We start from the raw sequence: 26,173 nt of genomic DNA on the forward strand, positions 1-26,173 counted from the left end.
CCCAGCCCCAGGGATTTTATTTTATCCATTGCTGTATAAACAATGATTAAATGATATAGTACATTGAAGGCGCTTAGTAAATATTTGTTAAAAGGAAGGAGGATTAAATGTTTCTAATTTATAGGCAAAAACATGTCTAGTTTGTTTCAATTAGAAATTGAAACTATTTGAAATAGGTCATGAGATGTAGGAGATTGCAAGCTGATAAATGTACTCATATGCAAATGATAGGATTAGAAAATTGAATTGCTGATTTGGGTTCCAGAAATCCTCTTAACATTTCTTGTTTTGCTGGGCATATATATCTCCTTACCTTTTCAAAAATATCTCATGAACAAAGATCATCTGGAAGGTTTCATGAATTTTGACAGTTTGTATAAGTTGAAGAATAATAGATAGGAGTTTTTTCTTCATTTTGTTTTTTAATGACACACCTGTACTTCTCTGCTTTTCTTAGCTGGATGAAAAAGAAAGTCGACGTCTGTTCCAACAAATCCTTTCTGGTGTGGATTACTGTCACAGGCATATGGTAGTACATAGAGATTTGAAACCTGAAAATGTCCTGCTTGATGCACACATGAATGCAAAGATAGCTGATTTTGGTAAGGATATTTTTACAGTTTCATGTGTTCATTATGTTTAACAAGATAAGTAGCATTCTTCAGATGGCTTTTATGTAATAGAAGTATCCCATTTTGTCACTAAGCATGAGCATGAAAAAAGGAAAAAAATAAGGTATTCTTTCTTCATTTTTATGCGTTTTTATATGTGTTGAATCACATTTAAATGATTTAAATGATACAAAGCATAAATTATTTTTTGGTGGGTGGTGCTGCGGAAAAAGCATAAAATTTGATGGCATAAAAGTAACAACTCATTATCAAGGGTTTTTAAAGAAATAATAAAGCATTTTTTAGGATCAGTGTTGAATATTGCTTTATTGCTTTATTGCTATTTCTTAAACTTATTTCTTTAAAATTGAATTTTATGATAGTAGATAAACAATTGAAGTTGGCAGCATTAGATGGATCATATGAAAGAAGGTACCAAACTTATTCCAGCATATTCTTTTGATCAAATATGGAAAGGAAAGTGAGTGGGATGAAATTCCTTAAAAATTGAAAGCAAGACTGTGAGCTACATAAGAAAATCTAATTCATTTCTTTCTTTTTTTTTTTTTGGTACCAGGAATTGAACCCAGAGGTGCTCAACCACTTTGTTTATTTTGAGACATTGTCTCACTAAGTTGCTTAGAGCTTCACTTAGTTGCTGAAGCTGGCTGTTAACTTGTGATCCTCCTGCCTCGGCTTCCTGAGCCACCAGGATCATAGGCATGTGCCACAATCCCCAGCAAGAAAATCTAATTTCTGCTTAAGGAACATTTTGATGTATTTTTTTAAGTTGTAGTTGGACACATTTATTTATGTATGTATGTATGTATGTATGTGGTGTTGAGGATCAAACCCAGTGCCTCTCATGTGCTAGATGAGTGGTCTACGCTGAGCGAGCATTCTACGCTGAGCTATAACACCAGCCCCAATTTATGAATTTAATTTTATTTCATATATAGATTGCCCCTAACATTATTGAACCTCAGAGAAAAATGAATCTTTGAAACTCTGTTATTTTGGTTGGCTGTAATTCAAATCAGAAGAAATTCTTGTAGATATTTTTCTCAGCTTTCTTGCATATATTGTAATTATATGATGATTTACTAAACAGTGCAAACAATCCTGAGCTACATTTTTTGTTTTATTTTTTCCTTTGAAATTCCTTGTTCCTGAGCTGTCATGAGTATCTTTATATAGAGTACATTTCTGAGAAGATAAAGATTTCCTTTTGGAGTACAAGTATGAGGAAACATTCAGATTAAAAATTACTGGATTTGTTTTTTTTTTTTGGTACTGGAGATTGAACTCAGGGGCACTCAACCACTGAAACACATCCCCAGCCTATTTTGTGTTTTATTTAGAAACAGAGTCTCCATGAGTAGCTTAGCATCTTGCTGTTGCTGAGACTGACTTTGAACTTGATATCCTACCTCAGCTTCCCGAGCTGCTGGCTGCTTGGATTACAGGCGTGTGCCACTGTGCCCGGCTATGTTTTTGTTTTTGATAGATCAGAATTGAGTTAATAGAAACTTTAGATTTTAGTCATTCTACTCATCTATTTGAGATTATTTTCCCTAGCAGCTTCTATATTAATAAAGCTTATATATGACAAGTTCAATGTAGTAAACAGAATAACCAGTAGTTTAATATATACTCATTAAGCTCTAACAATACACTAACTTTAAAAGTTGAAATAACTTATACATTTTAGGGCATAGTGGCAGAATATTTGGAAATAAAGATGATATGATTTTGTTGAAGCACAGAAAATGATTCATTGCATAAAACAATTGCGTTTAATGGGCTTTTGTTTTTATTTTCGGCCTTAGGAAATCCTGACTAGCTGTTTTTGTGCACTTTCAGGTCTTTCAAACATGATGTCAGATGGTGAATTTTTAAGAACAAGTTGTGGCTCACCCAACTATGCTGCACCAGAAGTAATTTCAGGAAGGTAGTATTTGATACCATCCCACTCCTATTACATTTATAATAATTAACTTTTTCTCCTAAATTTTGTCATATTTAATTCTAGTGAAAGGAAAGAAATACAGTATCATTAAATTCTAATAAATGAAAGAAACATAAGGCTTATTTTCTAATCTGTAAGTATTCTGTTTTTAAGAATAAAACATAAGTGGAAAAGATTAAGATAGAGTACAAAGTTGGCTTGAAAATTAATGTTATGTTAAAGCATTTAGAAGAGAGTACTTTAATTTTTTTTCCCTTGTGGAAAAAATTGAAGGTTTAAAGCTGATGTGTTTTAGGTGTAGGTAGTGAAGACACTGAAAAACATGGGTAATATAGAAATACCCACTAGTTAGAACTGGTTTATTCTTTACCTATGAAGAATTGAAAGTGTAATGTAATGTGTACTTTAATTTTTCAAATAGATGGTATTTTGTAGTAGCTTTGAGTTTCATAATGAAACTGTTTCTTGGGAAATTGGACTGAAATATTTATAAAATCCTCAGATTCTCACTCCATTTCTTTAGTTAATATGGTTTGCTTTTAAATTACCTTTACTACTGGTAGTTACTGTCCTCTTAAAGGGGTACTGGGTGGTTAAACTTAGCACTTTTTTTTTTTTTTTTTTTTAGTACCAGAGAGTGAATCCAGGAGTGCTTAACCAGGGAGTTACATCCCCAGCCCTTTTTTATATTTTATTTAGAGACAGAGTCTTGATGAGTTGCTTAGGGCCTCATTAAGTTACTGAGGCTGGCTTTGAACTCAGGATCCTCCTGCCTCAGCCTCCTGAGCTGCTGGGCTTATAGGCAAATGCCACTGTACCTGGCCAAAACTTAGCACTTTGATTATGCTGATTTTATGTGTTGAAGCTAAGATAAACTCCCAGCCCAGGGCTTATTATGAACAGATAACTACTCATTATAAAAGGAAACAGAATCCACAAAAGAGAAAATGGAATTTATCACAACAGAAGTACAATATAGGACCTTAGAAACATCGTGAAGCAGGCAAACAAGATGCCTCCATATGCTTATAATCTTCCAACAAATGAATCCAGAAATTGAAATGAATAAAATATCAGAGAAAGAAATTAAAAAGTTGGTTGTTAAAATGATTCATGAATTTACAGATCTAAGGAATGAACTAAGGGAGAAATTATAGGATACTAAAGAGCATTTTAATAGATTCTGAAAAAGAGTCAAACAAAAATCTTAGAAGCCAAAGACTCAATATCAAATAAAAAATTAAGTTGAAAGTCCCTCCAAAGAATTAGGCCAAGTAGAAGACAGAATCTCAGATCTTAAAGGCAAGGTTGCCAGTCTCCAATATTCAGATGGTATTAAAAAGAAAAGAAAGAATCTATGATAAGAATAAAAAAGAACTCTGGGGCCGGGGTTGTGGCTCAGTGGTAGAGCGCTTGCCTAGCATGTGTGAAGCACTGGGTTCAATCCCCAGCACCACATAAAAAAAACAAATAAATAAAATAGAGGTATTGTGTCCATCTATACCTAAAAAAAAATTTAAAAAAAAAAAAAAAAAAAGAACTCTGGGATGACATTAAGAGAACAATCTTAAGAATAATTGGCATTGAGGCAGGAGCCAGAAATACAGGTTAAGGGCATAGATAAACCCATTTAATGGAACAAGAGCAGAAACATTTTAAAATTTTGGAAATGAAATGAATTCCCAAGATATAGGAGACATTTAGAACTCCAAATAGACAAAGCCAAAACCAAAACTCTCTGCTATACTTTATAAGTAAAATGTCTAACATCCAGGACAAGGATAGAATTTTAAAAATCTCAAGAGAGAAACATCATTTTACATTTAGAGATAAACCAATCAGAATAACATCCAATTTCTAAGCAGAAACTCTGGAATCCAGGTGGGCTTGAAATGATATGCATTATGTCCTTAAAGAAAATAACTTCAACCAAGTTTGCTATATCCAGCAAAGCTATCCTTCAGAATCAAAGAAGAAATAAACAACTTTCAAGGTAATCATAAACTGAAAGAATTCAGGACTGCTAAGCCAATGTAGCAGAATATACTTTAAAAAATCCTACATGAAGAAGATTAAAAAACAAAACAATAAAAAAAACCAACAGCGCCTAGGGAAGAATAAATATTAGAAGAGTAGTACTAGCATGTGAGAATTAGGATTACATTAAACAATTAGAAATAAATGAAAGTTGTAGGAAATAATAAATACCTTTCTGTAATAAAATTGAATGTAAATTTTGGTCTTATCTCTCCAATTAAAAGACAGAGACTGGAAGATTGGATTTGAAACAAGATCCAATTATGTGTTGCCTGCTAGAGATAGACCTCTCAGGTGAAGAGATCCACAGGCCAGAAATGAAAGGATGGAAAATGATATTCCTTGCAAATGGAGCTTCAAAGCAAGCAGTAGCAACTACTCTCATATCTGACAAAGCAGACTTCAAGCCAAAATGAATTAGAAGGGAAAAAGAAGACTGCTACATACTGGTATGGGAACAATCCAGCACAAAGATATAATGATAGTAAATGTATAAACCCCAAATGTCAGTTTACTTAATTACATAAAACAAATACTACTTGACATAAATGCTCAGATAGATCCCAGTACAATAAATAATACTGGGTGATTTCAACACACACCTCTCAGATCATTCTGATTTAAAATTAGCAAAGACACTTCAGATGTGTAAAATACTATATAGCAGGTGAACTTACAGAATAAATGAATTATTTCACCCAACAACTGAATATCTTTCTCAGCTGCTCCTGGAACTTTCTCCAAAATAGACCGCATTTTAGGCTTTAAAGCAAATGTTAGCAAGTAACAAAAAAATAGATATAATTCCTTGAATCTTATTAAATCATAATGGATTGAAATTAGAAATCAACAGCAAGAAAAAGTAAAGAAACTATAGAAACTCATGGAGACTGAGCAATACACTTTTGAAGGATGAATAGAAGAAATTGGGGAGATATTCAAAGATTTTGAGAATCAAATTTGAATAGATGCAGCATACCAGAAGTTCTAGGACATTCTGAGAGTGATTCTAAGAGAAAAACTTATAGCTATGAGTGCTTACATGAAAAAAATAAAAAAGATCCTACATAAACAACCTTGTGATGCATCTACATTCCTAGAAAAATAACAAACCAATTCTAAAATCAATAGAAGAAAGGAAATATTTTCAGAGCTGAAATTAATGAAATAGGGAATAAAAAATTATGAAGGATCAGTGAAAGTAACAGTTCATTCTTTAAAAAGACAAACAAGATTGATAAACCCTTAATCAAACTAACCAAAAGTTAAGAAAAAAGTCCCAAATTAGTGAAATTAAATTATCTCATGAAAACCAGATATATCACTACAGACATGATGGAAATCCAGAGGGTTATTAGGACTATTTTGAAAACTTATATTCCAATAAGTTGGAAAATGTACATGAAATAGGTAACATTTCTAGATACCAAAGTTGAATCAGGACATTGAAAAAAAAAAAAGGAAAATTTGTTTTGGTTCATGGTTTCTGAGATCTCAATTCAGAGATGGCTGACTCCATAGTTCTAGGCCCAAGTTGAAGCAGAATGGTATGGCAGAGGAAAGCAGCTTACGACATGGCAACAAGGAAGCAGAGAGAGAGAGCTCTGCTAATAACCAGGGACAAAATATAAACCCAAAAGCGTGATCCCTGTGACCTTTCTCCTCCAGCCACACCCTACCTGCTCATAGTTACCACCTCGATAGTTCGCATTGCTGGATTAATCCACTGATTAGGTCATACCTCATAGTCAAATTTTACCTCTGAAAATTCTTGCACTGCCACACACATGTGCTTTTGGGGGACACCATATCTTAACCATAATAGCAGCCATTCATGATAAAAACACTGAAGAATCGAGGGATAGAAGGAACTTACCTGAAAGCCACAAAGGCTATTTATTGATAAACACAAAGCCAACATCATACTGAATGAAGAAAAACTGAAAGCATTCCCTCTAAAATGAATATAGTACTTGAAATTTTAGCCAGAGCAATTGCCAAGGGAAGGAAATAAAAGGGCTACAGATAGGTGAGGAAGAAATCAAATTATCACTTTGGCAATTGATATATTCCTATACTTAGAAGAACCAAAAAACTCCACCAGAAAACTTCTGAGTCTGGTAAACATATTCAGAAAAGTAGTGGAATACAACTGCATGACCAATATCATTCTGCAACCTGTACACTCAGAAAAATGAGAAATTATATCTCATCTGATTCAAATGTATGATATGTCAAGGTCATCGTACTGTCATGTGTAACTAATTAAAACAAAAAAAGAAAAGTAGCGGAATACAAAATTAATATATAGTAATGATACACCAATAATGAATCCGGTGAAAAAGAAATAAGGAAAGTAATTTCATCAATTTCATCCATAGTAATCTCAAAACAAACAAATGAAAAACTGGAAATAAATCTAACCAAGGAGGTAAAAAACCTCTACCATGAAAATTATAGATCACTGAAGAAAGAAATTGAAGAAGACACTAAGTGATAAAAAGGCCTCGTGTGTTCAATAATAGGTAGAATTGATATTGTTAAAAATGGCCATATTACAGGTGATATACAGATTCAGTATAATCTCCACCAAGATACCAATGCCATTCTTCACAGAACTAGGAAAAGCAGGCCTAAAATTCACTTGGAAGAATAAAAAACCCAGAAAATCCAAAGCAATCATGAGCAAAAAGCAGTGCTGTAGAAAATAGGGAGGTTCTGGAGAATGAAATTGACCAAATTATGTTTTGTGCGTGTACAGATATATCAAAATAAATTTTCCTCTTACGTTGAATTATAGTGCCCCATTAAAAAAATAAATCCTCTGACTTCATTTATGCTCTCTTTATTTATATGTTTTAGAGATTGTAGTATTATAAGAATTCTGCCCTCTCAATCTGCTAACCATCAGCATAGAGAACGTGAGGATATTTGCACAGGACAGCTTTTTAAAAGCTTGGAAAACAATTTTTAAGGAGTAACTGTTTTATTACTGAAAGAAAAAAAAACAGAGAAATAAGTTTGTTTGCTAGATTTTATAATTAACTTTTGTATACTCTAGAGGAATAGAATTAACAGGATATATGATTATTAAAGTGAGATTTATTGGATTGGCTTGCACAGTCAGAAGCTGGATAGTCTACAATGGCTATCTGCAGGCTGGAGAGCTGGAGGAACCAGTAGTTGTGCCATCCAAGAGGTTGAAGCCTCAGAACAAGGGGGATCAAAGATGTGACCCTAGGCCCAGACAAAGGCTTCTGGAAACTCCCTAGAGAATCACTGGCAGAGTATGAATTGAGATAGTGATGGAGCAGGAGTCTGATAGCCTCTGGCAATTGCAGCTGCATAGGATAGAGAGCAGAATTCATCAGACACTAGAATGGCAATGTGTAAATCAATGGAAATGTAACTGATGTAACTGTTGTGATTCAGCAATCTGTATACGGGGTAAAAATGGAAGTTCATAACCCTTTTGAATCAAATTGTGAAATATGATATATCAAGAAAGATGTAATGTTTTGAACGACCAACAATAAAAAAAAAAAAAAAAAAAGAACCCATTCAAGGGCTGGGGTTGTGGCTCAGTGGTAGAGTACTTGCCTAGCAGGTGTGAGGCACTGGGTTCCATTGTCAGCACCACATGTAAATAAATAAAAATAAAGGTCCACTGACAATTAAAAACAACAACGACAACAACAAAACCCATTCAAAAAGAATCAAGCTTGCATCTGTTGCTACTTTCTGGTTCTTCCAACTTTTATTCCATCCAAGCCACCTTCCTATTAGACCGTGCTGCCCACGCTTAGGGAGGGTTTCTATTTCAATTTACTGTCCCACTTGCCATTCATTCCTTGACACACTCAGGAGCCTCTTAGTCTTTGGCATATGTTAATCCAATCAAGTTGACAATTAACCATTATAACTTTTTTTTTTTAATATTTATTTTTTCAATTTTCAGTGAACACAACATCTTTGTTTGTATGTGGTGCTGAGGATCGAACCCGGGCCACACGCATGCCAGGCGAGTGTGCTACCGCTTGAGCCACACCCCCAGCCCAACCATTACAGTTTTTAATAACTTTTCATTGAAAGCACATCTTTGAATGTTTCATATCTTGATTAACTCAGAATACAAAAATTTTTTTGTTTTCATAAGTTTGTTTTCCTAGGCTGCCCAAAGAAATGATATATGTGTAAAAGCTTAACTTTGAATAAGGCAGGAATACCTAATTTTAGATCTATCATCTTTCATCATTATCTTTTCTATTAACTTAATGTCAAAAAAATTAAAAAAAAAATTTTAGTTGTAGATGAACACAACACAACATCTCTATCTATCTATTTATTTATTTTTATGTAGTGCTGAACATCAAACCCAGTGCCTCACCCATGGGAGGCAAGTACTCTACCACTGAGCTACAACCCCAGTCACCCCAAAATTATTTTTTAAATTACTATTTTATTTATGTCTGTTGATCTTAATTATTTTGAGAGGAAAAATTCAGGACCTGGAAACTGGGTAGAGTGTAAATAAATAAAAATGAGATGTGTTATGATTATGCATATGGTGCAACCGCCATTACTGAAATCTGATTTCCCTAGTTTGGATGAAGTATTTGAGGTCTGAGTGAATGAGAACTTTTACTTTATTGAACAGTTCAACAATTTAATTTTATCATTTTTTTTTCCTCTTGAAGGTAGTCTGAATGGATGATTTAACTAGTCTGCAACTAGTTAAGGCAGATGTCTATAGTGTACCTTAATAAGAGTTTAAAATATTCTATGAACCACTTAGTTTGGCTACTTTCTCAGCCACTTCCAGTATGTTGGGAAGCAATGGGTTCTGTATATCACTAAATAATTTAATATCTCCTTTGTAACAAAACCACATTTTAAATTCAATAGTGATCTGTTTGTTCAAGGTTTGGCTCTATTGATGGGATTCTTTGAGGGTATAAGAACAGAATTTTAGCTGTGATCTATAATTTATAAAACTTCACTCTTGTTTTTAAGATAGTTCTGATTGAATTAAGATTTTATGGGAGATTAAGTTTATGGGTGATTTGCAACAGTAGCTATAAAACCCATATTTTAAATAATAATTCTTTATGAAGTATCCATATTTAAAATTTTTGATTGAGTCTGACATCATTAATGATTATTTAATGCAATTGGTATTTCCCATTACAGATTATATGCAGGTCCAGAGGTAGACATATGGAGCAGTGGGGTCATTCTCTATGCTTTATTGTGTGGAACCCTTCCATTTGATGATGATCATGTGCCAACTCTTTTTAAGAAGATATGTGATGGGATTTTTTATACTCCTCAGTATTTAAATCCTTCTGTGATTAGCCTTTTGAAACATATGCTGCAGGTGGATCCCATGAAGAGGGCCACGATAAAAGATATCAGGTAAGAAAGCACTTTGGAAAATATTAGATCTAATATATCCATGATCTATATTAAGTGAATGGAAAAGTTGTAGAATAGAATATACAGTGTAATCCATTTTTATGTGAAAAAAAATTACATGGTATAAACACATTTATTTCATTATGGTATTAAAAACATGCTGAACTGATACTTAGGGAAGTTAAATTGGTTGGAGGGAGAGATTTTATTTTTTACTTATATGTCTCTGTATTGAAATTGTCACAATTTCATTGTATTACTTTTTTTTTCATAACTTTATTTTTTTAATTTATTTTATGTGGAATTGAGGATTGAATCCAGTGCCTCAACATGTGCTAGGCAAGCGCTCTACCACTGAGCCACAACCCCAGCCCCTCATTGTATTACTTTTTAAATTTAAAAAAGCTAATGATAGACTGGGGTTATACCTCAATGGTAAATCTCTTGCCAAGCATTCATGAGGCCCTGTTTGAGCCCAGCACTGCACATGAGTCCCAAAACATTAAAAAATTTAACAAAGAATAGACAGGACCTTGGTGGGATATTACTTTAATTTTCTTCTTATTTTTAATTATTTTTTTTCTTTTTAGTTATACATTAGTTATACAGTAGAGTATATTTTGACATATTTATACAAACACAGAGTATATCTTATTCTAATTAGTGTAAGTACATAGGAAATTTATTTCAGAATCATTCCTTTATTTCTGTTCATTTCTTATTCTTGTTCTCTCCTCCCTTCCCTCATTCCCCTTTGTCTAATCTACTGAACTTCTATTCTTTGCCTCCCTTATCTTGTATGTTAGCATTCACATAATCAGAGAGAACATTGACCTTTGGTTTTTGGGAATTGGCTTTATTTTGCTTAGCATAATAAGTCTCCAGATCCATCTATTTACTGACAGAAGTCACAAAGTCATTCTGTTTTTGTGGCTGAGTAATATTCTGTTGTGCATATATGCCATATTTTCTTTATCCATTTATGCCCTGTTGAAGGGCACCTAGCTTGGTTCCATAGCTTAGCTATTATGAATTGAGTTGCTATAAACATTGATGTGGATATATCAGTAGAGTATGCTGATTTTAAGTCCTTTGGGTATATTCTGAGGAGTGGGATAACTGGGTCAAATGGTGGCTCCGTTCCAAGTTTTGCTTTCCAGAGTGATTACACCAATTTGCAGTCCCACCAGCAACTTATGAGTATACCTTTTCCCTGCATCCTCGCCAACACTTATTGTTGCTTGTATTCTTGATAATTGCCATTCTGACTGGAGTGAATGTAGTTCTAATTTGTATTTCTCTGATTGCTAGAGATGTTGAACATTTTTCTATATATTTGTTGACCATTTATATTTCTTCTTCTTTGATGTGCTGGTTCAGTTCCTTTGCCCATTTATTGATTTATTCGTTGAATCAGTGTTTTTTAAAAAACTATATATATTATAATCAATGTTCGGTTTTTTGAGTTCTTTTTATATCCTGAAGATTAATTCTCTGAGGTGCAGGTGGCAAAGATTTTCTCCTATTCTGTAAGCTCTCTCTTCATGTTCTTGATTGTTTACTTTGCTGTGAAGAAGCTTTTTATTTTTACTTTGATGCCATCCCATTTATTGATTCTTGATTTTACTTCTAGCACTAGAGGAGTCTTATTGAGAAAGTTGGTTCCTAAGCTGACATGATGGAAATTGGGCCTACATTTTCTTCTAGTAGGTGCAGGGGTCTCTGGTCAAATGCCTAGGTTTTTGATCCACTTTGAGTTGGGTGTTGTGCAGGATGAGAGATAGGGGATAAATTTCATTCTGCTACGTATGGATTTCCAGTTTTCTATGCACGGTTTGTTGAAGAGGTTATCTTTTTTCCAGTGTATGTTTATGGCTTCTTTGTCTAGTATGAGATAACTGTATTTATGTGAGTTTGTCTCATGTCTGTTTTGGTGCCAGTACCGTTTTGTTTTCGTTAATATAGCTCTGTAGGATATTACTTAAATTTTATAGTGGTTCTTTAGGATTTTCTATAGTATTCCTCAAATTTCATTTTTATGTATTCTCATCAGGATGAATACTTTTTAAAAGTGAATTTGTGTTACTGTTCTGGCATCATGTAATTTATGTTTTTTCTTTTGTTCATCTCAAGAGAAAATTGTAATTAATAATGTTTTACATGGAGGATACCTTGACTCATGTGAAATTGTTCTTTTAAAAATAAAAGGAAATGTTTTATTTTTTATGTTTTAACCTTGTAGTTTAAATAAGGCTTACATGATGATGATGGATCTTCTCAAATTTAGACAAGCCATTTCTGATGATAACTAAAAATATTCACTGTAAACTTCATTTTCTTGCCATCATTATTTCCTTATGATAACTAAAAATATTCACTGTAAACTTCATTTTCTTGCCATCATTATTTCCTCCTTTTCTTATTTTTGACTCCTTGTTTTTGCTTTCCTTAGAAGTTTTCTTTTGGTTTTCTGATGGTTAGTTCATACGTTTCTCTCATGTAAGGAGAAAGAAGAAAGAAATCATATAAATATGGGACTATAAATAAGAAAGCGTTAGGGTTAAGAAGTGAAGAGTACGCATGGAACTTGAAGCTTGATTTCCTTTCATATACTCCATGTGCCAAAAGATGAGCTAAAGAAGAGAGCATGAATTTAGTGTATGATTTTACTACCAGAGGGAAAGAAAAAGCCGTTCTCTAAAATGTGTTTTTTTTTTTTTTTTGGTACTGGGGATTGAACTTGGGGTGGGGGCACTCAACCACTGAGCCACATCCCGGCCCTATTTTGTGTTTTAGTTAGAGACAGGGTCTCACTGAGTTGCTCGCTTTTGCTGAGGCTGGCTTTGAACTCTGGATCCTCCTACCTCAACCTCCCGAGCCATTGGGATTACAGGTGTGTGCCACCATGCCCGGCCTAAAATGTGTATTTTAAAATACTTAAGTGAGAAATGTATTTGTTTGTGTTTTATGTATTGTTTCCCAATTAAAATGTAAAATATGTAGTTGTTAAAAGACTTAGAAAAATAACAAAAAGAGGGGAATAAAGATTATTTTGATTTCCATCACCTATAAGATAACGTTGTTTTTTTGGGTGTTTTCCTCTGTTGTTCCCCTCTCCCCCTTTTTAGTATAGTTTTTGACATGGTTCAAATGTATCCTTTTATGTGTGAAGTTAGGGAATTCAGATAGGACGTCTTTTAGAATATGGCCTTTTGGGTCACCTGGAACTTGGGTACAGTCCTGACTCTGCCTGTTAATATCCTGACTTGGCAAGATCCTTGATCTTCTGGAACCTCATTTCCTTCATTTAAGACCCAAAAGTATGTTATTTTCAGAGAGTTGTTTAGTGTTGACAGGAGATTATATGAATTGTTTGGCATAAAGCCTAGTATATAGTAATAGTAAGTCATCTATTATTTTTGTTATTAGATTCTTTTTATTTAACATTGTATCAAAATAATATTATGATGGACTGGGGTTGTAGCCCAGTGGTAAAATGCTTGCATAGCACATGTGAGGTACTGGGTTCAATCCAAAGCACAAAAAAAAAAAAAAAAAAAATATATATATATATATATATATATATATATATATATATATATATATATATATATACACATTGTGCCCATCTACAATTAAAAAAAAATTTCAAAAAGAAATTATTATATTGAAGCCACAAAACATTTTTTTTAAACTAGAGATAAGCTGTGTTTTATTATTATCATTTGTTCCAAAACTTGAAATGTAAGTGGAGACATTTCTTTTCCCATTGCTACATTGGTCCTTAAAATCAGAGGGGGTCTGGAACATTTCCCTCAGTATATATGAGAAAGTGTGAGGTAGAAGAAGAAAATCTCTTTTTAAAAATATGATAGTGAGGGGCTAGGGTTGTGGTTTAGTGGCAGAGTGTTTGCCTGGCGTGTGTGAGGCACTGGGTTTGATCCTCAGCACCACATAAAAATAAATAAAGGCATTGTGTCCATCTACAACTAAAAAAAAATATGATAGTGATAATACAGTATGTTTTAAATTCCTCAAAGATGTTGATTTTATTCCTGGCTGTACTCAAAATCCTTTTAATCCTACATTTTTCTCAGGGAGCATGAATGGTTTAAACAGGACCTTCCAAAATATCTCTTCCCTGAGGATCCGTCATATAGCTCAACCATGATTGATGATGAAGCCTTAAAAGAAGTGTGTGAAAAATTTGAATGCTCAGAAGAGGAGGTTCTTAGCTGCCTTTATAACAGAAATCACCAGGACCCTTTGGCCGTTGCCTACCACCTTATCATAGATAATAGGAGAATAATGAATGAAGCCAAAGATTTCTACTTGGCAACAAGCCCACCTGATTCTTTTCTTGATGATCACCATTTAACTCGACCCCATCCAGAAAGAGTGCCATTCTTGGTTGCTGAAACACCAAGGGCACGACATACTCTGGATGAATTAAATCCACAGAAATCCAAACACCAAGGTGTAAGGAAAGCAAAATGGCATTTGGGAATTAGAAGTCAAAGTAGGCCAAATGATATCATGGCAGAAGTATGTAGAGCAATTAAACAACTGGATTATGAATGGAAGGTAAGAAAGAGCATTCTGAGTATTAACACATTTGGCAAACCTGTAGTCTAAAAAATGTTATAGAAGAATTGATTTGGTGTTTTTGTTTTGTTTTGTTTTTGTCAATATCGTACGCCAGGTTGTAAACCCTTATTATTTGCGCGTACGAAGGAAGAATCCTGTGACAAGCACATACTCCAAAATGAGTCTACAGTTATACCAAGTGGATAGTAGAACTTACTTACTGGATTTCCGTAGTATTGATGGTATGTACATCACATAAAATACAACAGATGGTTTATTAGAACTTGTTATGTAATTTGACTTTAGTCTTTCATTCTTTTGAAGCTTGTTCACTTATTCCTAGTAGTTCAGTATCAAAGGAATATGTATTGTGACTTTTTGTGCCTTTTTGATATAACATTTGTGAATCTGTGTAGTCTTGTAATCTTATAGTCCACTGTCATTTTAAATTTGTTTTATAAAATCCTTAAAGCCGGGCTGGGGATGTGGCTCAAGCGGTAGCGCGCTCGCCTAGCGTGCCTGCGGCCCGGGTTCGATCCTCAGCACCACATACCAACAAAGATGTTGTGTCCGCCGAGAACTAAAAAATAAATATTAAAAATTCTCTCTATCTCTCTCTCTCCTCTCTCACTCTCTCTTAAAAAAAAAAAAAAATGGAAAAAAAAAAATCCTTAAAGCCAAGATAGAGTTTGATCCTAAAAAGACAGTTTCCTGCTACATTTCTGGTGGGTTTTTTTTTTTTTTGTAATTCATTTTGGTAAGATAAAATATTATAAAATAAAATAAATGTTCACATTTCTGTTAAGTTTTTACTTACTTTTTAAAGTTTTAAAGTTAAATACAATAGTTTTAAAGTTAAATACAAGGTTATAACTATTCTTTTTTTCCATGTTTTTTTATTGGTGCCTGGTTTTTTATGTTATAGTGGATTCATTGTTATATATTCTTACATGCACATGATATAACAGCATAATTTGGTCACTGTCAGTCTCCAGTAGTTCCCCTTTCCCTTTTCTCCCTTTCCCTGATCTCTTTTCCTCTTCTACTGGTCTCCCTTTGACCCCCTCCCCCTAGAATTTTCTGTTTTCTTCTCTAGTTTCCAAAGTGAGAGAACATATGACACTTGACTTTCTCAGTTTGGCTTATTTTACTTAATGCTCTCAAGTTCCATGCATTTTCCTGCAAGTGACATAATTTCATTCTTCTTAATGGATGAATAAAACTCCATTGTGTTCATGTACCACATTTTCTTTATCCATTCATCTATTGGTAGATACCTAGGCTGATTCCATGGTTTGGCTATTGTGAATTGTGCTGCTATAAACGTGGGTACGCATGTATTACTATAGTAAGATGACTTTAATGCTTTAGGTTGAATACTGATGTGTGGTATAGCTGGGTCATAAGATGGTTCCATTTCTAGTCTCTTGAGGAACCTCAAAACTGATTACATAGTTGTACTAATTTACAATCCCACCAACAATGTAACAGTGTTCTTTTTTCTCCATACCCTATTATTTATATTTTTGATGGCTGCCATTTTGACTGGAGATGAAATCTCAGTGTAGTTTTGATTTGCATTTACCTAACTGCTAAAGATGTTGAACATTATTTCGTATAGTTGTTGGCCTTTTGTACTTCTTCTTTTGAGAAGTGTCTGTTTGCTTATTTGTCCACTTGATTTTGGTATTTATTTTATTGAGTGTTTTTAGTTCTTTATATATTTTAGCTAGTAATCCTCTGTCAGAAGAGTAGCTGGTAGAGATTTTCCCCATTCTATAGGTTCTGTCTTCACATTTTGAATTGTTTCCATTTTTGTACAGAAACTTTTTAATTTTTTTAAATATTTATTTTTTAGTTTTCGGCGGACACAATATCTTTGTTTGTATGTGGTACTGAGGATGGAACCCGGGCTGCATGCATGCCAGGCAAGCGTGCTACCACTTGAGCCACATCCCCAGCCCACCTTTTTAATTTGATGCTATTCCATTTATTAATTCTTGGTATCATTTCCTGAGCTTTAGACCTATAGAGGAAGTTCTTTCCTACGTCTACATGTTGGAGTGTTGACACTACATTTTCTTCAAGAAGTTGCAAAGTTTCTGGTCTAACTCCTAGGTCTTTGATTCATATCAAAATCATTTTGAATTGACTTTTCTGCGGGGTGAGAGATGAGGTTCTAGTCTCATTCTTTTACACACGGATAACTAGTTTTCCTACCACTATTTGTTAAAAAGGCTGTCTTTTCTCTCAACATGTTTTTGGCACCTTAGTCAAGGTTGAGATGACTGTACTACTGTGGGTTTGTCTCTGTTTATTCTGTTCTGTTCCATTGATCTATATCTCTGTTTTTTCATATCAATACGTTATAGATTTTGTTGCTCCGGAGTATAATTTGAATTGTTATGCCTCCAGCCTGGATTTTTTAGATTAGAATTGCTTTGGTTATTCTGGGTCATTTATTCTTCCAAATGAATTATGGACAGTTTTTTTTCCTTTTCTTTCTAGTAACGTAAAATATATCATTGGTATTTTGATAGGGATTATATTGAATCTGTATATGTTTTTGGTAGTATGCCATTTTAACAATATCAATTCTGCGTATGCTTGAACATGGGAGTCTTTTCATCTTCTGGTGTCTTCTTCAATTCTTTCCTTAGTGTTCTATACTTTTCACTGTAGAGGTCTTTTATCTCCTTGGTTAGATTTATTCCTAGGTATTTTATTTTTAAGGTCTATTTTGAATGGGATTTTTTTTCCTGATTTATTTTTCAGCAAATTCATCATTGTTATATAGGAAAGCTTTTGATTTTTTTTAATGTTGATTTTGCATCCTGATATGACTATTACTCTTCATTGACCAGATCAATTGAGTTAAGTTTTGTTTATGGAAGATTATATAGAATTATTAGAAAAATTTCGCCTATGAATTCTTCTTTATAAGCTCAAAAATAGTACCTATTCAGTATCAGGAAGGCACAGGTTTGAATTATGATATGCTGGCTAAACCTGATTTTCTGGGTATATCCAGATAGCAAATGTGTGCTAACACATAGTAGTACAATTTGAGATATAGAATATGTTTTATTTTTATTACATGTGGGTGAATCTTGCAAGCCTAGATTTATTAGTGCCTGAGTTTACATTTGAATGACCATTTACTATTTTTGTATTTTGATTCCAATAGTTTTTCTTTGAATTAAAATTTTTTTTTTTTTTTAGTTGTAGACGGACACAATCTTTACTTTTTATGTGGTGCTGAGGATCAAACTCAGTGCCTTATGTATACAAGGCAAGTGCTCTACTTCTTAGCTATAACCCCAGCCCTATTTTTTCTTTCTTTCTTTTTTTTTTACTGGAATTGTTGTTCACTTATAAGATTTTAAATGAGGCAGATGAGAAAGTAGAGAGTGAAAAGCACTGAGCTGAAGTTAGAGGAAACTTCTGTTTTAAACCTAATTTACATTTTTGTTCATTTCTTTGCTTGGACAAGTAACAACTTATCTAGGTGTATTTTTTTAAATCAGTAAATAAGGTATGAATCAGATGATTCCCATTATACCTTCCATATTTCAAGAGAATCGATGACGCTATGACTTTCATGCAGAAGGATTAATTTTTATTGCTAAAAATGGTATTTATTAAACCCCAGGTTATTAGTTTACTGGGTTCTTAACCTTGGATTGCAAAACTGTATTAGGAGAATAGGTATTATGTTTAAAAAAAGATGACTAGTTCAACCCAGGCATATTGCTTCAGTTTTCGAAGGTGTTTAAAATAAACATGTTTTGAATATCTGGTCAATATTCTTATTTAAAGAAGCAAATTCAGTATTTCAAAAAATCTTGTGGGGAGGTCATATATTATAATAAATTGAAATTCTTTTTACCTAGATGAAATTACAGAAGCCAAATCAGGTACTGCTACTCCACAGAGATCGGGATCAATTAGCAACTATCGATCCTGCCAAAGGAATGACTCAGATGCTGAGGCTCAAGGAAAATCCTCAGAAGTTTCTCTTACCTCATCTGTGACCTCACTTGACTCGTCTCCTGTTGAGTTAACTCCAAGACCTGGAAGTCACACAATAGAATTTTTTGAAATGTGTGCAAATCTAATTAAAATTCTTGCACAGTAAGCCTAAAACCTTGCTTATTTCTTTAATAGCAATAAGCATGCATAGTAAATTATAGCTAAATGCTTCCATTTGTAATCAAGTTTTATATATATATATATATCATATATATATATGATATATATATAAATATATAATTATAACTAAGGATTGGCCTTTTGGAATGCAATTTGCACAGGGATTGAAATATGATTAATAGTTAAAAGCCTAATGTGCAGAAATAAATTAAGATCATTTTGTTGTTTGTTGTTCAATGGGTATACAGCATTATATAATACATACACAATGGATTATAGCTCTCAGGCTCACTTGATTTTTGGCTATTTTATATGTAGTATATATAGGGCTTTGTAGAATATTAATTTACCATAAAGGCCTTCATATATCCTTACATGTTGATGTGTTGCTTCATAAATTTATTCAACACATATTGCCTAGCATTTCCATAGAACTTTATAGGTGATATTGTTTTCTGGGATCCTCAAATTCTTAAATAGTATAAATAGTCTGGATAACTTCTTCTGTATCTCTTCAAATTCTATATTATAAGTCATATCAGATATTAGATTCAAATGAGAGTTTTTCTTTAGTTTGATAAGTCCGAATACACACAAATTTATATATTCAAAAACTCTAGGCACTAAGTTTAATCGTTAATTTGTCCCCCTAATGCTTTGTATATAAAGTACTCTATTTGCTTTAAGAGCTAGTTGCATATACTGTAAATAAATCATGTTTTTGCCAATTCCACAACTTATTCTGGCTCATCATGTCTGCCAGTATTGAATGTATGCAAAAATTTTTAATCATTTGATTGTGTATCTTTTAAATTGATTCAGGACATAGGAATACATCTTACAGACTTTAAATGCTTGGATCTGATTTTCCCTAAAACTATTTTCTGAACATGTTTTAAGAAAAAGTTGAAAGACTATATTGGTGAGCACATTTAGCTACTAATTAGATTCATTAATTAATGTTTTACCATATTTGATTTCTTTATATTCATATATGTATAAACATACAGGTATACATATATATTTTTGTGTTTATATATGTGCTTTTTTTCCTTAACCATTCGGATGCTATAGATGTTTATTATCCCTGAATACTTAAAGCATATCCAAAACATAATGATATCCTCCTTAAAAAAAAAAAACTTATAAATCCATTGTAAAATTTATAATTCCCTAATATCTTCTAATGCTATTCTCCTGCCCCATCTGTCCTCCAAATTTTTTTTATAGCTTGTTGTTTCAAACCAGAATCCAGTTAAACCTTACACGTTGCATTTCATTATCTCTCTTTAGTCAGATATAACATTATTATTATTTCTAAAATGTGGAATAAATCAGTGCTTCTAAATGGTCAAGTTTGTTTCAGGTTTTATTACTTTTTTAAAAATTAGCATTATGGAAACTGTCTAAAAATGTTTACTCTTACTAAGATCCCTGATTTATGTATTTTTTTCTTAGTAAAGAATCACATACCAGGAGTAAATGCAGATATTAAAAGTCACTTCAGATACATTCGGTATCATGTGTATCCTGATAAAAAATAAAAAATACTGTATTCTCCATATTTGCATTATATTATTTTAATTTAAATTGGGGTTGGGAATGTAACTCAGTGATACAGTGCTTGCCTGCCATGTGCAGGCCCTGGGTTCACTTTCCAGCACTGCATTTTATCATTGCAAGGGAGCTCCACCCCCTCCCCCTTGTATTAGAATGGTTTTTGACAAATACAGTGAGCACTTATCAGATAATAATGTGATCAGATGTTGTGATAGTTTGCATAAATGGTTATTCTAGTTAATGGTGACTCCAGTACCTCTAGACTGCACTGAATTGAAAACAAAAATCTTGATTTTTTGGGGGGGTGGGTCCAGGGCTTGTTTTATTTCAACTTTGAGTTTGAAAGATGTATATAGTAATTGAAGTTCCTTTTAAATATGAGTTCAAAACTGTATTTATAACTTGTATGTAGTCCTCTGGGGGATATCGATTTACTTGGGCTCTCTGGAAGCAGCATTATATTACTGATGTTAAGAACAGAATATTGTATTTTTAAAGTTACAGATTTGTACATAGAACTAAATAATACTCTATAAACTCTTGTGAGGAGGAGAGAAAAAAGGAAGAACCAATTAAACAGGACCTTCTAAAAAATGTTAATTTTGTGAACTTTGCTTCTAAGTTATTGTGATTCATTTTAGTTATTGAGATTTATTTTGAAGATGTTTAAATATTGCACTTGTACAAATAGTATGGTAATGCAGATTATTGCGGTAAATTCTTTTTTAAGCTTAGACAATTTTTGGTTAAGTGTGTCAAGGTTACAACAGAATTTTCACAAATTTATTGTAGTTTGCAGATTCTTACTAATATTAAAGTTGTAAGGGAAGTCAATGAAAATGCTTTTTTAAAATCTTTTTTTATTATCTTTTCAGCAATTTATATTTTTTGTGATTTTATGCAACCATATTTTTACTTTGTCTTGAATGAAAGATGTATAAGGTTTTTGCCAGAAATGTACTGTATACATAGTTTTAAATATGACAGATTTTACTGATATGTAAAAATTTTGCCATTAAAATTGATTTCTCACTGAGAGGAACTTTTCTACCAAGTTGGGACATATAGGAGCTTAATATATCATATATAATTTAAAATAATTTCACTGAAATAAATACCATTGCTTTTACTTTGATTATATTTTTCTTAAGATACTTTTGTAGTTTTTCAGAGTTTTAGATAATTTTATATAAACCCCTTTCCTCCCTCCCTTGTGCTGCCCTTTTTGATCTTGTAGTGATACCATTCACACAGAATTAACACCTGGTAGCCTGTGGCTGGATGTAGAACTCCCTGCCATTTGTGTTCCAAGTGACACCATTGGAATGAAAAAAAATGTGTGTGGTCTAAACATCTTTTTCGTTATCTTCTCCCCTACCTCCCCACCTAAATATGAATCTCAATTTCATTGTGAGTTTTCTTGACAAAATGAGTGAAATTCCACATATAACATGTAAATCAGAGGTAGGATAAAAATCAATCTGTAGTTTATGTATGCTTTGAGTATACAATTTCATAATAAAGAAAAACTTCATTTTTCATCTGTTAATGTCTTTCTTTTTTAACCTCTGGGAAAACTAAAAAGGGTGGGTGGTGGTGAGACAATTTATTCATGGCCAACTATCTGTATAGTGCTTGATCAAATTTGAGTACTTAAAATATTGTGATCTTTGTCTCCACTAAATTAGTTCCGATTTCATCTAGAAATCAACTACCTAAACAAAATGTTAAGATATACACACAGTAAAAGCTGTGGTTGTGGTTCAGTGGTAAAGGGCTTGCCTTGCATGTGTGAGGGAGGTGCTAAGGGTTTGATCTTCAGCACCACATAAAAATAAAATAAAATGAACTTAAAAAAAATAAAAAGAGCCAAAGCAGCTTCATTTATCAGTAGCTAACATTGGATTTGGGCCCATTACTGTTGGAATTCAGTTAGTACTAAATCTTGTATCCATACAATTCATCCTGCATTGTTATGCAGGGCTTTAGCTAGATTGTAGGCATTCTAAATCCTTAAAACAAGAGAAAACAATGTTAAAGAACATTATTAAAGAACATTATGAGTAACATATAGGTTCTTTTAGGGAAATTATTGCTCTTTGTATTTACTCTGTACAAATTTATACCAGGAAAGATTGTGTTTGAAAAATTAATATCTACTGAACTGTTTATTATAAATGCTAAGTGATAAATTTAAATATTTTTTTAGCAACTTGGAAGATGTTCATGTTTGTCTCTAAAAAGAGTACAGGAAATGTGGTAAATAGATCAAAAGGTTAATAAAGATCATAGACCAAAGAAAGAACAGAAATGGTGGGCGATTGTAAATACTTTGTGGGAGGAAGCCTTTGTCAGACTAGAGGGGATCAAGATTAAATTACCTGAGGGATGTAGGAAACCCTAGAAAAGGGGCACAGCCATTTCCATTTCCCTCGGTAAACTGTTATTTCCTCATGCGGCCACTATGGATCAAGCACTACAAATGTGACCACAAGACATCCTGCTCTGAGCGTCTTGTTGGGGAGATTACATATATTTAAATGTTTTAATAGATTCTAACCTATAGAAAAGGGCACAAATCATAAATCTTGGACTAAATGAATTTTCAAGGTTTGCAGTGAACGTGGCCATGTCAACCTTTGCTCAGATTAAGAAATATTGCTGCCACCTTAGTGTAAGAGAAGCGATATGTTATTATTTATGCCCTGTTCTGTAGGTTTCACATGCCCTGGTGCAAGTGGGAAGGAACTTCACAAAGGTGTGAATGTTAGGAGTGGGGTTCACTGGAGGCTAGCTACCAAAATCATACATTGGTCATTTTGAAAATATTACTTAAGCAGCTCTTACAAATGATGCATTTAATCAAACTAAATAGTCATATCTGATAACATCACCACTACTGATCCCATTAAATAAGTCTGGAAATATTCAGAAACTATCAAGATCACGGTGGTGAGTACAGTGTTTTTTTTTTTTTTTTCCCCAAAACCCTAATTTTTGCTTACAATCTTGAATTTTGTCATTGGTAGTAAACACTGTCAATTGTTTCTCTTTTTTTTTTTTTTTTTGAGAGAGAGAATTTTTGTTTATTATTTTTTAGTTTTCGGCGGACACAACATCTTTGTTGGTATGTGGTGCTGAGGATCGAACCCGGGCCGCACGCATGCCAGGCGAGCACGCTACCACTTGAGCCACATCCCCAGCCCCTCAATTGTTTCTCTTGAAGTAACATTCTCCTTTTTATTATTTTCAAGGAATGGTTTGTCAAACACAAGTCTTAATAAGCTTGTGAATGCTTCCAAATAAAAGTTGTGTTCCACGAAAAAGTATCTACTTCAATTTATAGCGCAGTCTCACAAATGCTTTTTTTTGAGACATCATACTTTAGTATACAGCAGAAGTACTTTATGAAGACTTCCCATTTTGTCACAGAATATTAAAAAATATATTTGCTGGGTGCGGTGGCACACATGCCTATAATCCCAGCGGCTCAGGAGGCTGGGACAGGAGGATCTCAAATTCAAAGCCAGCCTCAGCAACAAGATATTAAGCAACTCAGTGAGACTTTGTCACTAAATAAAATACAAAAGAGGGCTGGGAATGTGTCTCACGGATTGAGTGCCTCTGAGTTCAATCCCCAGTACTCCCCTCAAATCCCCCCAGAACAAAAATGGACTCAGGAATCATTTTATTTATTTTTCTCTTTCTACGTTTTTTATTGGTGCATCATAGTTGTACATTTTGGTGGGATTTGTTACATATTCATATATGCACAATATAACAACAATTTGGTCAATATCACTGTCCAGCACTTCTCCCACTCCTTCCCACCTCCTGGTCCCTTTTCTCTACTTATCTCTTAAAATTCGTCACCTGTCTTTTCCCTTTCCCTCTCTGGCTTCCACATGAGAGAAAACATACAATCAAGGATCATTTTAACGCAATAATTTCTACTGCTTTGTCAATATTTTTGAGTGGTGGCACTTATTTTTCTTGCCACGAGTGTGTGGTGGAAGAATATGACAACCAGTAGAGTTCCCTATCATTTACCTTAATTCATTCTGAGGTGCCAGCAGTTTTGCCCCCTATTCCTTTTTAAGCATCACTTCAAATGTCAGCATTGTGAAAAGGGCAAATGATGTCTTCATGAGTATGAAAATGGTTTTGGCTTTGAAAAGGTCTTATGACTCTTAGGGGTTTGAGGATCACTTTTCAGGAATCATTGGTTTACATCAGAAATCCTCAATAAGTGAGTTTCTGGAAGAATTTTTCTTCTAGGGGATATTTGATATTCTCTGGGGAAAAGTTTTGGTTGTTATCATTGGTAATGATGGTGGTGAATATTAAATATAATGGTGGAGAGAAACCAGGGATGCTGCAAAAACACTCTACGATGCACAGGAGGCTCTTTCCTCAACAAAGAATGATCTAGTTCTAAATGTTAATATGTAGTGCTGAGGTTGAGAAGGTCTGGTTTCCAGAAATGGGTCTTCCTTTGTATAATATAAACTAACAGTCATCATTTTTCAATTTCCTGAACACCTGTTTCACATTTGCCCTCTCATTTTCCTTCATATATATATATTCATATGGTTTGATTTGAATCCAAGGAGAACATAAAGGCACATTGTAGCATAATCTGTTTCTCTGTAAAGCTTCTAAAGTACATTTACATTCAGCAGTTTAGCAACTCATATTTGCAAATTTACCTCCTCAACCAGCTTCATTGGGATATTATTGACAGATAAAATCACACATATATTTAAGGTGGACAAGGTGATTTTTAAAAATTTTTAGTAGTTGTTGAAAAAAAAATATATATATAGTGCTGAGAATCGAACCCACACATGCTAGGCAAGCACTCCACCACTGAGCCACAACCCTAGCCCCCATGGTGATATTTTGATATACATTTTGAAATGATCAGCACAATCCAGCTTATAATATACCCATCACTTCACATGGTTACCTGAGTGTGTGTACACATTAGTCTTAACAGGTTTTTTTAGTTGTTGATGGGTCTTTATTTTATTTATTCTTTATGTGTTGCTGAGGATCGAACCCAGTGCCTCACACATGCTAGGCAAGCGCTCTACCACTGAGCCACAACCCCAGCCCACATATTACAGTCTTAATAACTATAGTCACCATGCTGTACCTTAGGTCTGCAGAACTGCAAACTTGAATCCTCTGATCAACATCCACCCATTATCCCCAGTCCCCAGCTCCTGTTGACTCTGTTCTACCCTGTTTCTGAGTCTGACTTTTTAAAGACGCTACACACGAGATTCGCAGTATTTGTCTTTCTGTGCCTGGCTTATTTCACCTAACATAATATCCTCCAAGTTAATCCATGTTGTTTCTGATGGCAGGATTTCCTTCATCTTTTTTTTTTTTTTTAAATTTTTTTAAGGACTGGAAAAAAAAGTATGCGCGCGCGCGCGCACACACACACACTATAATTTTCTTTAGCTATCTAGCAGTGAATTGCCCTCTTATTTTCTAGACATGATTCACAGATACTTTCATGTATTCTCTATTCTGAGTCCAATTTATTTGTTAATTCCCACATGAAGCCTACAGGTAAGCCATGAACCCTTACTGATCAATCCCTTGAATCTTTATTTTTTTTTTTTCTTTGCCCTCTGCGGTGGCTGACCTCATCAGTTAGGTTGTAAAGCGCGTTAGAGCACCTTGCTTTACTTGCCTAATAGTTGTGCCTTGGGTCCAACCTGGTATCCTTTTTGGCTTCACTGTGAGGTTTTCCTGCCCTCTCGCTGAGGTCACCCGCTCGCTGGCTCCGACTACAAGTCCCAGAAGGCATTGCAGATCCCGCTGCAGT

The 26,173-nt window shown here is 33.7% G+C and overlaps 1 protein-coding gene and 1 long non-coding RNA gene across 3 annotated transcripts in view; one reads left to right on the plus strand and one right to left on the minus strand.

Annotated features, from left to right (window-relative positions):
- The window catches only part of Prkaa1 (protein kinase AMP-activated catalytic subunit alpha 1), a 37,948-nt gene extending 16,098 nt beyond the window's left edge, over positions 1-21,850 (plus strand). For both annotated transcript variants that reach the window (XM_026410241.2, XM_026410242.2), the window contains 6 exons: positions 458-602; positions 2,475-2,562; positions 9,808-10,032; positions 14,130-14,616; positions 14,735-14,861; positions 18,513-21,850. In XM_026410241.2, coding sequence (XP_026266026.1) covers positions 458-602; positions 2,475-2,562; positions 9,808-10,032; positions 14,130-14,616; positions 14,735-14,861; positions 18,513-18,757 — 1,317 coding nt within the window. In that variant the 3' untranslated portion in view covers positions 18,758-21,850. The remainder of the gene's footprint in view (positions 1-457; positions 603-2,474; positions 2,563-9,807; positions 10,033-14,129; positions 14,617-14,734; positions 14,862-18,512) is intronic.
- Positions 10,692-26,120, minus strand: LOC144255408 (uncharacterized). The gene is made up of 3 exons (XR_013343755.1): positions 26,039-26,120; positions 18,643-18,692; positions 10,692-12,526 (listed from the first exon to the last, which is right to left on the minus strand). It is a non-coding gene; the product is annotated as an uncharacterized LOC144255408 (long non-coding RNA).
- Positions 26,121-26,173: the final 53 nt, after the last annotated feature.

Source organism: Urocitellus parryii, chromosome 1 (genome assembly GCF_045843805.1).
Source record: "Urocitellus parryii isolate mUroPar1 chromosome 1, mUroPar1.hap1, whole genome shotgun sequence".
In the NCBI taxonomy this organism is placed as follows: domain Eukaryota; kingdom Metazoa; phylum Chordata; class Mammalia; order Rodentia; family Sciuridae; genus Urocitellus; species Urocitellus parryii.